The sequence below is a fragment of the Camelus dromedarius genome, chromosome 8 (genome assembly GCF_036321535.1).
Source record: "Camelus dromedarius isolate mCamDro1 chromosome 8, mCamDro1.pat, whole genome shotgun sequence".
Lineage (NCBI taxonomy): Eukaryota > Metazoa > Chordata > Mammalia > Artiodactyla > Camelidae > Camelus > Camelus dromedarius.
This window is the reverse complement of record NC_087443.1, coordinates 2,684,744-2,698,462: the sequence shown is the minus strand read 5'-3', so window position 1 is coordinate 2,698,462 and position 13,719 is coordinate 2,684,744. Positions and strand designations below refer to the sequence as shown.

The 13,719-nt window shown below is 48.7% G+C and overlaps 1 protein-coding gene across 3 annotated transcripts in view; it reads left to right on the top strand.

Annotated features, from left to right (window-relative positions):
* GPR137B (G protein-coupled receptor 137B) overlaps positions 1-13,289 on the top strand; it is a 38,869-nt gene extending 25,580 nt beyond the window's left edge. The window contains exons 5-8 of one of the 3 annotated variants that reach the window (XR_010381804.1): positions 1,583-1,711; positions 5,180-5,304; positions 7,129-9,922; positions 10,093-13,289. Coding sequence is in view for 2 of the 3 variants with exons in the window: in XM_010979775.3 (XP_010978077.3) it covers positions 1,583-1,711; positions 5,180-5,304; positions 7,129-7,240 (366 nt within the window). In the remaining variant the exon portion in view is untranslated. Of the gene's footprint in view, positions 1-1,582; positions 1,712-5,179; positions 5,305-7,128 lie in introns of all 3 variants that reach the window. The other 2 variants (XM_010979775.3, XM_031460814.2) reach the window with 2 other exon arrangements.
* The last annotated feature ends 430 nt before the right edge of the window (positions 13,290-13,719 follow it).

Sequence of the window (13,719 nt, the reverse complement as noted above, 5' to 3'; positions counted from 1 at the left end):
CCTGCCTATAGGAGTCGATGTTCACAGAGGACATGAGACACACAAACAGCCATCACAGCAAAGAAACAGAGCTTCTGTAGTTGGGGTCCATTGGATTGAATCACAAACACTCCTGAGCTTTTCCTGGAAAAACAGTGGACACCCAACTATAGAGGAATGCACGTAAATCTTGCCCTGAATGAAGACTCTGGAAGAAAAAATAAAATGACCATGATAAGTTAAAACTGTGAAGACAAGATGAAATCCTGAAGAGGCACACCCGTGCAAGATGTTACAGCTAGAAATTATTATAACAGCATCAGTAACAAGCATAACCCCCCCCCCAAACCACCAGCTCATGAGCAGGATGGGAGACAGTGGGCTGCGGCACTGCTGCCGGCGTCCCCCGTGACCAGAACTTAAGTATATAAAAATCTAAACTTTCGTCAGTGATAGATTAGAGGCTTAGTCCTAATACACACAGGATTTTATTGTAGTGAAATAGACAAGATTGACTGTTTCAATCATTCACAAGCTTGCATTTCAGTGACATGTCCGTCACCCTCGTCCGTCTCCAGAAATCCCTTATCACCCCAGACAGAACCTGCCCCGACTAAACAACAGAGATTTGGTTTATAACAAGACAATTATCTCAGTGTTTCTTTTAATTAAGAGCTTATGATTATACCAAGTTTAAAATATGACCACAGTTTTAAAAATTCTGTTGTTTTTAGTGGCGATTGATTTATTGATCTCTAGACCTCTGTGTCGTAAGCAGAACAGATGGCCCAGGTCTCAGCTTGCTTGTGTGGATCGGAACGTCACACAGCACCTGCTGCTGAGACGGAGAGGTGGAATTTGAGGTGCAGAGTTTGGGAGCAATGTTTGTGAGGAGGAGCGTGACCGGCATGGGTGACTGGACTTTAACCATGAGGTGACAGGGAGGGCGGAAGGATTCCGCCCGGGGCGCTGGCCCTTCCTGGCTTGACAGTGGTGTCGCCGTCCTTTGAACCGGCCGGGCCACACGGGGAGAGCTGTGCCGCCGGCCACGCGCCTCCGCTGTTCTCCACCGCTCGGCTGTCTCACTTGTCCAGGAGGCAGACACCCTGGACTCAGACAGCATTTTTCTAGACAGTCTCGTTTGCTGTAAGTTTTAAAGGGTAAAGGATAGGATGCGAAGAGAGGTCTAAAAACCGACACGCATCTCCTAAGGGAGAGGCCACAGGCACAACGTGTGTGCTGCCCTCGGGAACGGGGGCCAGGGCGGCAGAAGGAACGGCCTCACTGCCGTTACTGAAGAGAAGAAAATCGGCTTATTCCAGGCCGACTTTGGACGAAGGAGGGTTTTGTGGGGGAGGAATGAAACGTCAGAGGCTGGCAGTTTCTCTCGAATGTTTTGAAGAAAACTGTCTGTCTTGTACGGTTGAAGTAACTCCCCACCTGAGGTCTGGACCATGAGTGTTTCCTGATTTCAACATGCACATTTTAGGCGAAAAGAACGACACGATATTAGAGTTAGTCTCCGTCTGCGTGAGGAAGAGCTGGCTCAGACTTGCTTCCCTTGCCCTCCGCCTGGTGACTCTCCGTGTTCCCTTCCCGACAGGCGGACCTGCGGAACCAGCTGGGCGACGCCGGCTACGTGGTGTTCGGAGTGGTCCTGTTCGTGTGGGAGCTCTTACCTACCACCTTAGTGGTCTTCTTCTTCCGAGTTAGGAGTCCTGCAAAGGACCTGGTCAGTAAACCGCTTTATCTTTGCAGAAGCATCTCCTAATTCTCATCACGAAGCAGACAGAATTTTTCCCAAGATTTTCAGTGGAGAGCCTCTTCCGCCCTCTTCTGATATGAAAAGTTCCCTTGTCGATTTAACTGAGACTTTCTTTCCCCCCACCCCTTAATCATCTTCTAAGGGAAATTTGTTTTTCAGTTTAGTTTTATTTTACCAAAAAAAAAAAAAAGGTTGGGGGAGAGAGGGAAGGGGAGCAGCCGAGCAGTGGAGCGCGTGCTCAGAGTGCGTGGGGTCCTGGGCTCCGTCCCTAAACCTAAACCCTTCCAGTGCCTCGTTTTCCCTCCTTCCCTGCAGGCAGACAGCTCACATTTTCTGGGAACCTTGTGTGACCAGGGGACAAAGGATGAGTCTCTTAATAAAACCCTCTTACCCCGTGTGCCCTCTCACCACTTCCTGGTGTCCCAGAGGCTCAGGAGCTCGACCCCCTACCCCCAGGGCGGTCCTGAGGAAGGCATACACCTGCGTCCCAAGGAGGGCAAGGCTGTTGCCCAAAGTGCTGTCTTGGTTTTGGTTTGTCTGTTTGTTTGGTTTTTTGTTTGTTTGTTTGTTTTCCTTTCTCTGCAAGCTATTTTTATAGAAGTCTAGTCAGTTTACAACGTTGTGTCAGTTTCCGGTGCGCAGCATGTTTCAGTCACACACAGACACACATGTATCCCTTTTCATATTCTTTTCCATTATAGGTTATTACAAGGTATTGCATATATTCCCCATGCTGTACAGAAGAAATCTCTTGTTTATCTACTTTGTATCTAGGATCTGCTACTCTCTCAGCACTGTCTTGTTAAATGAATACAGAACAACGTGGATACTCTCACGGTCCAGGGGAGCTTGTCAGCCTCGACACGCTCTGCGTGTGCGTTGAGCTACTTGGCTGCTGTGTTTGAATATATCTGTTACTTAAGGTATTATCTTAGAGCAGTGGTTCCCAGGCTTTTTGGTCTCTAGATGCTTCACACTGATGAATTATTTGTTATTTTGTTTGCTTTTTTTTATTGAGGTATAATTGAAGGCATATATTAGTCTTCGGTGTGCAGTGTAATGATCTGATATTTATGTCTGTTGCAAAATGGTCACCACCTAGAGTTTCCAAATTTTTTTGTGATGGGAACTTGCAAGATCCACTCTTTTCACGACTTTCAGATATGCAGTACAGTGTTAACTGTAGTCGCCGTGCTGTGCGCTAGTCCCCAGGACTTAGTTTCTCACTGGAAGTCTGTGTCTTTTGACCCCTATCACCCACCTCCCACCTCTGGCAACCGCCAGTCTGTTCTCTGTATCTGTGAGCTTAGGGTTTGTTTGTTTTTAGAGTCCACATGTAAGTGAGATCATGTGGTATTTATCTTTTTTTGTATATGTATATTTTTTCTTGAAGTACAGTCAGTTTACGACGCTGTGTCATTGGTGTACAGTATAAAAAAGTTTCATCTTTTTTTAGTTGACTTATTTCACTTAGCATAATGCTTTCAAGGTCCAGCCGTATTTTTGCAAATGGCACGATTTCATTCTTTTTTGTGGCTGAGTATTTGTGTGTGTGTGTGTGTGTGTGTGTTTCGCATTTTCTTTATCCATTCCTGCCTCGCAGGACATTTAGGTTATTTCCACGTCTTGGCTGTTGTAAGGAATGCTGCAGTGAACATGGGGGTGTGTGCATCTTTTTGAATTACTATTTTCGTTTTCTTCAGATACATATTCAGAAGCGGAATGGCTGGATCATGTGGTGGTTCTATTTTTAGTTTTTTGAGGAGCTGCCACAGTGGCTGCACCATTTACGTCCCCACCAACAGTGCACAAGGGCTCCCTTTTCTCCACGTCCTCACCAAACTTGTTGTCTCTTGCCTTTTTGATAATAGCCGTTCTGACAGGTGTGCAATGGTGGTTTTGATTTTTATTTCCTGATCATTAATGATGTTGGGCACTTTTTCATGTTCCAGTTGGCCTTTTATATGTCTTCTTTGGAAAAATGTCTCTTTTGGAAAAATGTTCAGATCCTCTGCCCATTTTAAAATCAGATTGTGGTGGTGTTTGTTGTTTTTGCTGTTGAGTTGTATGAGTTCTTTATGTGTTTTATATATCAACCCCTTACCACACATAGACTTCGCAGGCATTTTCTCCCATTTGGTGGGCTGCCTTTTGACTGCGTTGATGGTTTCCTTTGCTCTGCAGCAGCTTTTCATTTTGATGTAGCCCCACTTGTTTATTTGTGCTTTTGTTTCCTTTGCTTTTGGAGTCAGATCCAAAAAATCACCAAGACTGATGTCAAGCTTACTGCCTGTGTTTCCTTCTGGGAGTTTATGGCTTCAGGTCTTACATTTGAGTCTGTCATTCATTTTGAGTTAATTTTTGTGCACGGTGTAAGATAGTGGTCCATTTTCCCCGACACCATTTATTGAAGAGACTGTCCTTTCCCCACTGAAGGTTCTTGGCACTTTGTTGTAAATGAGCTGGCCGTGTCTTCGTAGGTTTCTGTCTGAGCGCTCCATGCTGCTGATCTGTGCGTCTGTTTCTATGCCAGTACCATTTTGCTTTGATTGCTGTAACTTTGGAGTATAGTTTGAAGTCAGGGGGCACGATGCCTCTGCTTTCTTCTTTTTGCTCAGGATTGCTTTGGCTGTTTGGGGTTACACTGATGGATTATCAAGGACCCCAGAATGCTTTTGTTTGGGGGTATGTGTGCGTGAGAAAATTTTTTACTCACTCAGTTTATTAATTCATTATTAATAAACCCATGTTACTACATATTTCTTTTTTATAGAAAAAAGAACTATATTTTCCAAAACAAATGATGGAGAATAATAGTATTGTTTTAAAATTTTGTGAATCTATTTTAGTATCTGGCTTAATAGAATACAGCTGGGTTCTCACAGCTGCTTCTGCATCCAGTCTGTGATGTGTTTTGCTTGAAGTACATGAAGAAAACCCAGCCTCACAGAGATACATAGTTGCAAAAATGAGTATTTTAATAACTTTCTAATGTAACGGTGAACATTCTTTAATATACATCCAAACTCAGTAAGTTGTGATTTCTTAAAGGCCAGCTGCAGTGTGGAATGTAACCCCTATCGGTGCACTTTTCAGAGGGTGTTATACAGGAGCACCTGCTGGTTTACCTTGCGCTCAGAGTGGACCTTTTTACCCATGCGTGGTTTCGTAATGTCTTGCACTGATCATTTGGAAAATACTGGTTTATTGAGTTATGTGGACCTTCTAAGTTAAGTTTTCCTTATACAGTATCAAAAAAAATTCTCATGCATTAATATCACCACTGATCATCAGAAAAATCTTTTCAACTTTTGGGAAGCTGTCAAGCTCATGGTGGGGAACACACATCTTTCAAAGCTTTAATCTCAGCTTAAAATGAAGCGCGTGTGAGGCCTGGTGTCTGAGAGAGTCCTGACCAGCTGACTGTCCTTCTAGACCAACCCGGGAATGGTCCCCAGCCACGGATTCAGTCCCAGGTCTTACTTCTTTGACAACCCTCGGAGGTATGACAGTGATGATGACCTTGCCTGGAACGTTGCCCCTCAGGGACTTCAGGGAAGGTAAGACCCCAGCTCCTGTCAGAGGGGCACGAGCTGGATGAGAGCCCTGGGACTGGAGGCAGGGTCAGGGGACAGGAGGAGGTGGGGGGAGGGCTGCCTGTGAGACTAACTGCAGCTGAGGACAGGCCTGCCCCAGGGTCAGGGCTTCACCCCCTCCCTCAAGGCCACGGGCAGGGTCGGCCAGCAGGCCAGCAGGAGTGGGTAGCCCTTGGACCCCGTCTCCCTTTCCCCAGCCCACAACACTCCCACCACACCGCCCTGCCAGGGACCAGCACATCCCCTCGTTCCCCCGGGGACCCTGGACTTCAAGGCCAGCAGGGGCGAGGGGAGCTGGCGGGGGAGGGGGGCAGGCCTGGGGTTCCCAGGACCCCCGGGCCTTTCCTCTGAAAGGGACGCTTCAGGCTGTGTTTCTCAGAAGTGAGACCTTGTCTCCCGCAGTCCTTTGTCAGGTCCCCCCGCCCCCGGGCAGGGTGAGAGAGAGGCTGTGCCCACTTTTCTGCTCTTCTACTAACAGTGACATCCTTGGGAAACCTTGAAAGAGACCTGAAGGGAGCCCGGGCTGTCGGGACAGGGAACTGAGGACGAGCCGGGAGCACACACTGCTTTCTCAGTGGATCTGGGAGCAGAGAGATCCTGGTCAGAGAGAATCCAGGGTGGGGCTGGGGAGGAGAGCAGGCAGGCCAGCCCCCCAGCCGGCGCTGTGAACAACGTGGAAGCCAGTAGTGTGCACGGAGGACAGGGTCCAAGGGGCCTGACCCTCCTCCCTGAAACCGTCCTTGTCGGGGGACAAGGCGGGCCGGTGTTGTGGGCGGTAGAAGGGTTTACCAAAGACACAAGATGAACATAGAGTTTACTGGGTTATGCTGCCATAGACCACAGCAGGCCACACGGACGAGGGGCGCCCGTGGGAGCCGCGAGGGCCGGCTGTTGGCATCTTTTACAAGGTCGCGTCACAGGGGCCTGACCGGCTCGGGCACGGGGCTCTGGGTGGCCGCAGGTGAGGTGAGAGGCTTAGGGCCCGGGAAGGGCGGTGGGGTCTGTGACTGACACGAGGGGGGGGGGGGGCTGAACGCAGCCCGCCTGAGCTGTCGTGAGGTTGGGCGTGACCCGGCTGTTGGGTTGTTAGGGCAGACGCGCCAGTGAAGAGTGTCCTTCATCAGCTGAGGGCTGGCAGGCGGGCATCGGGGAGCCCACGCGTGGGGGCCGCTGGCCCCTCAGTCCTGTTACCCAGTGACCTGACTGCTTCCCGACTTGCTGTATGTGTCCCCCCGCCCCCCTGGGACGGCCCTCACCCCTCACCTGCCAGGAGCGACACGGAGCTGCGGGCGCCCTGGCGACCCCTGTGGCAGAGGAGACCCCTTTTCCGTGACGCAGGGGAGGCTGGGAAGAATAACAGCGCTGAGCGCGGTGACTAGAGGCCAAGACGCTGCTCTGAGCGCTGCCCGGGGGCTGGCTCAGCCCCACCGAGGTAGTCCCTGCTCTAACAGGAGGTGAAACCGAGGCACAGAAGCCACACACGCAGTGAGCTCTGCTCCGCTAGGATTCGGATACCATTTGTCGCTGAATCATTCTGTCGTTACCAGCGGTTGGCTTATGGGCCCAGTGATGCTGTGCTTCTGGGCTCTCTTGGGTTCAGGTGGCTCCAGGGCAGACTTCTAGTCACCGTGTGAAGCACTGTTTTGTGGGGAAGGGGCTTCCAGGAGCTGCTCTGGAAAGCTTTGGGGCTGCCTCATTTATGGAAGACCCCAGTTCTGCCCAGACCAGACATGTCAAGACCGGCAGAGACAGTGTCCCCAGGCGCTGACACGCCCCTTTCTTTCCCAGCTTTGCTCCGGACTACTATGACTGGGGACAGCAAGCAAACAGCGTCCTGGCACAAGGGGGAACTTCGCAACCAGATTCAGTTTTGGATCCTGACAAACCGAGCCACGGGTAGTGTCAGTTAACAGTTTTATGGAAGATTCCTCAGTTGAAAAGCTTCAGAAAGACTAATGTAATGACAACTGAACTTTAGGGCACTTTTCCTTAAGAAATAGGACTTGATTTTTATTTGTCACAGGTTTCTGATGACTCCATAGGACTAAGCAATAATTTAGATTGATAAAACCGTATTTTAGTACTAAAAAGTGAGCCTGGCTGCCAATTTCAGCAGCTGTAATTTAAACTTTAAAAAAATTCTGTATTTTATAAAGATGTATTTTATATAACTTAAATAATAATGCTAAAATATACTAGGGATTTTTGAGAATGTTACTGCAATATATGTTGTAATTTGCACAGACTTTTATGCATAATTCACTTTAAAAGGATACAGGACATGGTCTGATGGTTTTTTTTTTTAAAGGCTTTTGGACTAAAGTATTCTTCAGATCCTTACCTCTTCAGGTCACTCAGATTCTGAGCTCCATGCTGGTAGAGACTAACTATAATCGACATCTAGAAAGCCAGTTGCAACCTGCGTTGAAAGTTGTAACGTAGCAGAATGTCAGCGGACTGCACGTGAGGGAACTGGCTCCTCAGAGCTGTTCAAAGCCCAGGTGGTTGGACCCTCAAAGAATCTCCTGTATGTTGCCAACATTTAGTGCTTCTCTAAACAAGGCGCTAGTGCAGACACTACGCTGATAAGTTGATAACGTTAACAGCATTGATAGACTCGACTCACGCTGGCAAAGCTCCCCTGCTGTACTGGAGACTTCTGTGTGCTTTGTGAGCCCCGTGACATCCGAGACCCGCCGCCTCGGGACTCCGCGGGACTGCCCCTCTCCCAGCTCACCGCACATCCATCCGTCGGTGGGCAAGGAAGAGGGTCTCACCGGGGGATCGGTAACAAATTCCCCTGGGTCCTAGAGCCAAAAGACTGGAATCCTAGCAGCTTTCTTTTAGTTTCCAACCACGTTAAGGAGCTGTGAGAGCAGCCTGCTGGAGGCTGCGCCCTTGACATGGGAGCAGCAGGGCCCTGCTGTCTAGCACGAGGGCCATCTCTCAGCCACGTGCAGGGGCTCACCGTTGTCATTCATGTAAGTGAAACACATGTCGTGACGTACTAGTTCCCCAGCCGTAAGTGCCATTCTAGAATCTCCAAGGGTGACACATGCAATGATGATGCGTATATAACATCTAGCCTGCAGTTGTAAACTACCTGCGGTAGGAGCGCGTACCCGGCTGTCAGGGAGGTCGCACGCTCGCTCTTCCTGCGGAACGGAGTGACCTACCAGAGGCAGAAAGTGCCCCCCGCTCGGCCTAGGGGACCTCCCATCTCTGGACGGAGGTGGGGAGGGGCAGGCGGAGAGGAGCTCACACTGGTCAGTTCTGCCTGAGTGAGGAAGCCTGTTTTGGGTGTCTCGGACCTACCATTTCAGTCTTCAGGCATAACTAATCTCTGGGCATTGATTTCACAGCGATCAAAGTCTGCTTCTCTTGATGGTTCTATTTAAAATTGGGATCTCAAGTTTGAAGTGGGTCAGGATCGGGCTTTTCCTTGGCCCGGAGCACCTCTGCCCTGCATAGTCACACAAAACATACTTGCCTTTCAGTGTGTGCAAGAATTTGGGTCACATATTTAACATAATTACTGCCAGGGGAAATTCTACACTGAAGCCACATTTGCACTGACTACTCCAGTTGCCTTAAAACGGCACAGTTGCTGTTCTGAGTAGCTTTACGAACAGCCTACCTGCCACACTGTCTGTTACTGATACTTAGGAGAATTTAAAGGCAGATCAGCAAATGCTTAAAAACCCTTTAAATGGTGCTTTCAGGAAATACTGTAGCTCTTCAATATTCGGTCACTGAAGGGCAGATGTATTTTTAAAAGCGTCACTAAAGCCATGCAGTTTTTATACTCATCCTACGATGATGGACAAATACTTTGTTATTCTGATTATTGGCAGGAAGATCGAAATACTCAGTGTTAACTGGTAAAAGCCATAACCTATTTTTATGATAGAGCTGCTAGCATTTGAACTGTTATTTTTTATTGGAAAGGATAAAAATGTTCTCAGTGCCTATTTTTCTCTTCCCTTTTTAAAAAATAATGCTGAAGCACAAATGTTGTAAACACATCTAGAATATAGAAAACTATGATTGTAGCGAACTGTCTTTCTCTCAAGGTAAACGATCGCATGTAGCCTGTGAAATGTTGCAGGTGTGGTGTGGAAAGGACGATTACAGTTTTCTGCAGCTTCCTGAGTTGCTTGTGCAATGTGCACTAACAAAGCAACTCGCAGGTGAACTGGTGAAGGCAAGGAGTGGTGACTGCTGGCTCTAAAATACCCAGGTGTTCTCTCGTTCTAAGGCAACATGATGAAACTAAAAGCCCCACAATTTGAAAGTTAAAAAAGTAGGGGGAAGAGGCACTTAAATCACTGAAAATTTTGTGCCATGATTTATCGAAGTCTGACTCGGCACTAGAAGGCTGCACGTGACAGTTTCTTTACATCCAGTGGAAACGTGAATAGATGTCCACACTTCCGAGTTAACCGTCGAAAAACTTCCAGCTGATTTGGGTACAGGCAGACCTCAGAGATCCTGCAGGTTCGGCTCCAGACCACCGCAGTAAAGCAAGTACTGCAGTCAAGGGAGTCCCGTGAACTCTGTGGTCTCCCAGTGCGTGCAAAAGGTATGTTTACACTACACTGCAGTCAGTTACTAAGTGTACGATATATTGTCCTAAAAAAAGTTGTACATACCTTAATTAAAAAATACCATATTGCTAAAAATAAAAAGTGCTAACCATTATCTGAGCCTTCAGCAAGCTGTAGGAGTAACATCAAAGGTTACTGCTCACAGGTCCCCATAACAAATGTAGGAATACTGCGAGAGTTGCCAGAATGTGACACAGACATGATGCGAGCGAATGCTGTTGGAAAAAAATGGCACCGACAGACTTGGCGCGATGCAGCGTTGCCCCAAACCTTCAGTTTGTGGGGGAAAAGAAATGCACTGTCTGAAGTCCATGCTACTTACGGCTTTTCGCCGTCCAGGTGGAGCAGCTACTGGGAAGGAGCTAAACAGTGGGATTCTCATCCAAGACTATGAACAAGCTGATTAAAGTGGGCAAAGGTTTGTATCAAAGGGGCGGCGCTGGTGAGGAGGTAGATGTCAGGGTCTGCGGAGCACCAAGCACGTGCTGGGCCCAGTCGGCCGGCTCGGCGACGCCCTGACGCTGACCCTGCTCCTGGCCCTTAGCAGGTGTGCAGGAAGAGCCCCTGCACCAGAGGGTCAGTAACTCCCCTGACAGCCACGAGCGCTGCCCCTGGGCCCCCACCTAGGTCTAGCTCCCCGGGTCAGGGCGCCCATGGCGGGCTCATCCGTGGTGGGGTTCTGAGATTGGAAGCCCTACTTGATAGAACCCCGGCAGCCACAGTCCTCAGGTCCAGACCCAGTGGCTCAGCGCTTCTGATGGTATCTGGCTGGTTCCTCTCCAGCTGGTCCTTGACCGGTGGCTGGGACCTGTTCCCTCTCTTCCTCGAGGTGGGTCACACCTTGGCCGCATTCACTCTTTAGCCTCCAAAGTTGACCAGTCCCTTTGGACCTCGGCTGCCCCACCACTCAGAGACTTAGACATTCTCTCCAGAACAGGTGCACCGCCTCTGAGCCCGAGAAGCCTGGTCAGGACCGAGGTCAGCTCTGCGCTCTCTCTCCAGCTCCAGCTACGACCTGCTGCCTCTCAGCCTGCGTGGTCTCAGAGTCCCTCTTTCCCTGCGGGTCCCTGTCACCATGGCCCTTCCTGACTCTGACCCTCAGTTTCCCAGGAACCTAGCTAACCTGCGCCGGTCCTGCTGTCTGTCCGCAGGCCTGAGTCTCAGTGGTCCTGGACGGCATTACCTGAGGTATAAAAAGGGTTTGCTTAGGATCCACGAGTTACCGCTCTGCCGGCCAGTTTGTCCCGTACACCCTTGGTGTGCTGGCCCCTTGGTGCGTCCACTTGCCGGAGTCTGGGCTTCAGGAGTGCGGACCTGGCACCCGTCAGAGAGCAGAACACTTACCATGGGGAGAGACAGTCTGTGAGGAGGTCCGCAGGGAAGGTTCAGTTCTGTCAGACGATGTGTGGTGAATGCTGGCCGCCCTGACCGAGGGGCTGGTTTTAATCGTCTGCGACAACTTGCTGGCCTGCCAAACAGACACTGAGGGTACCTGCTCCACAAGCAGGTTTCCGTGTTGAGCATGGCCGACCTCGGTGTGGCCGGAAATGCACAGGCAGCTTCGCGACTTCACAGCTCGCCGTGTCCGCGGGTGCAGACCCCCGGGGCTGCCGCTCTGTCATGTGTGTTCGCTGGACTCGTGCGGCTCAGTCCCACGTTCAGGGGCCAGCCGTACTCTCCCTGGGCGTGTCGTCACCACAAACTCGACGTGACCGAGTCAGGCCACGTGGCGGCGGGGCCTGGGAGGGGAGGGAGCCCTCCCGTCCTGTTGTTTTGGCCGATATCATTGGGGTTTTTTTAGGTGACCTTTTATCCACCGCATGTGGATTTTACAAGTTTAAAATGCAGTTAAGGGCTCCCCCCTTGTTTTTTTAATGGCTCTTCCAAGACATCCAACTTTTGGACAAAGATCCCATAATGGAAATAAAAAGGCAAATGGGATTGGACAGCAAGATAATTCCTAAGAATGATTTGAGAACTAAGTCCTAAAAGCGCTGAGAGGAAACCCCGTCTCCAGAGGCACTGCTCGTTCTGCCCATCTGGGCCCCGCGTCGCCGTCTGGGCCCTAGCAGGAGGACACTGAGATAATGACCATGACCGACAGCACGGGGCAGGTCTTCACCAGGTGAAATGTCAAATTAACACAACCGTGACGCGCTGTGTGGTCAGAAGTGCTACCCTCCGGAGAAAACCCTGAGCTGGATGGAGCTTCTGCCTGGTCCATATGTTAAAGGATTTTTAGAAGCTCATATGGAACCAACAAGAAGAGCTAAAAAAGTTATTTTAACAAAAGCGAGTGGAGACCAGTGCACCAGGTATTAAAATATAGGCTCTGAGCCATTAAAATAATGCAGTGCTGGTGCACGAGTTAACAGACAACGGGACAGAAGGAAAGCCCGGGACTCCACACGTGACAAACAGCATCTCCAACTGGCGGGGGGAAGGAGCCGTGCGATGGGCGGGTTGCACTAACTGAGCGGTCACCGGGAAGAAGTCAGGCCGCACCTGTAACTTGCACTTTATGCCAGGAGACACCCTGAGGAACCAACATTTAGATCTAAAAAAATAAAACCATAAAAGTTCTGGGGGAAGATACAATTGAATTATTGCAGTGGAGTGAAGAAGGCATTCTTAACTACCACTCAAAATCCAGAAACCACTAAAAATTAAAATTAGACTGTGTAAAAATTTAAAAATTGCACGTCAAAACCATCATAAGCAAAGTCAAAAGACAAATTAAAAAAGAATTTTACAGCGTATTACAGTCAAAGGATTAATGTCCCTAACAAATAAAGCACTCCTCGAAGTGCTAAGAGCCACAGGAAAATGGGTAAAAGATATGAACGCAGAAGGAAACACAGGTGGCTCCTGAACATATTAAAGGCAGTCAGCCGTACTCACGATGAGAAAAGTACAAACTGAAACACAGCGATACGTAACTGCGTCTTAGCAGAATGGCAAAAATCCAGCTTTTTAATAGTGTCGGTGCTGGTGAGGCTGCGGGTTGGCAGGCATGGTCTTAAATTTCAGGTGGGTGGGCAAACTCGTAACCATCCCCTGTGGAGGGCAGTATTCCTAGTCTAGTATCTTCCAAAATTACAAGTGCACATGGTCTTTGACCCCAAAATTCCATTTGGGGGCATTTAGATGACAAGTACATATCTATTTATGTGTGAAATGACTTATATACAAAGTCTGGAAACAATCCAAATGCCCATTAATAGGAGATTGGCTCATTAAAGGACTGTACTTCAATATAATGGAACACCGAGCAGTTACTTAAAAAAAAAAAAAGTGGGAGGACTGCCGAGAAAAACTAAGTGAAAAAAAAAAAAAAGCAAATAGTATGTATATGATGCTACTCTTTGGGTTAAAATGAGGGAAAAAATAAGACTTCGTATCTGTCTTAAAATGCATGGATGGACACAAGAAGCCAAGGGCAGGGGCAGGGGCAGGGGCAGGCCAGGAAGGAGACATTCCACTGTGTAGCTTTTTGTATTTTCTTGGTTTTTGAACAATGTGAATGTATTACTTATTAAAAGAATTAAATAAAATAAGTATATTTGAAAAATCTTCTGAGTTGATATGAATCAAAGACGCTAAAAGCCCCCCGTTTTTAGTCGAATGGTAACAGGCTCAACGTATGAAGCAACACAAACACCACGTTCTGAGCAGAGGCTCTTGGAGGCAGACTCCTTGGTTTCAAATTCTAGTCCCACAGCCTAGAACTTGTGCCTGTGGACACGTTAGCCTCTTATCCTCAGTCCTCTTA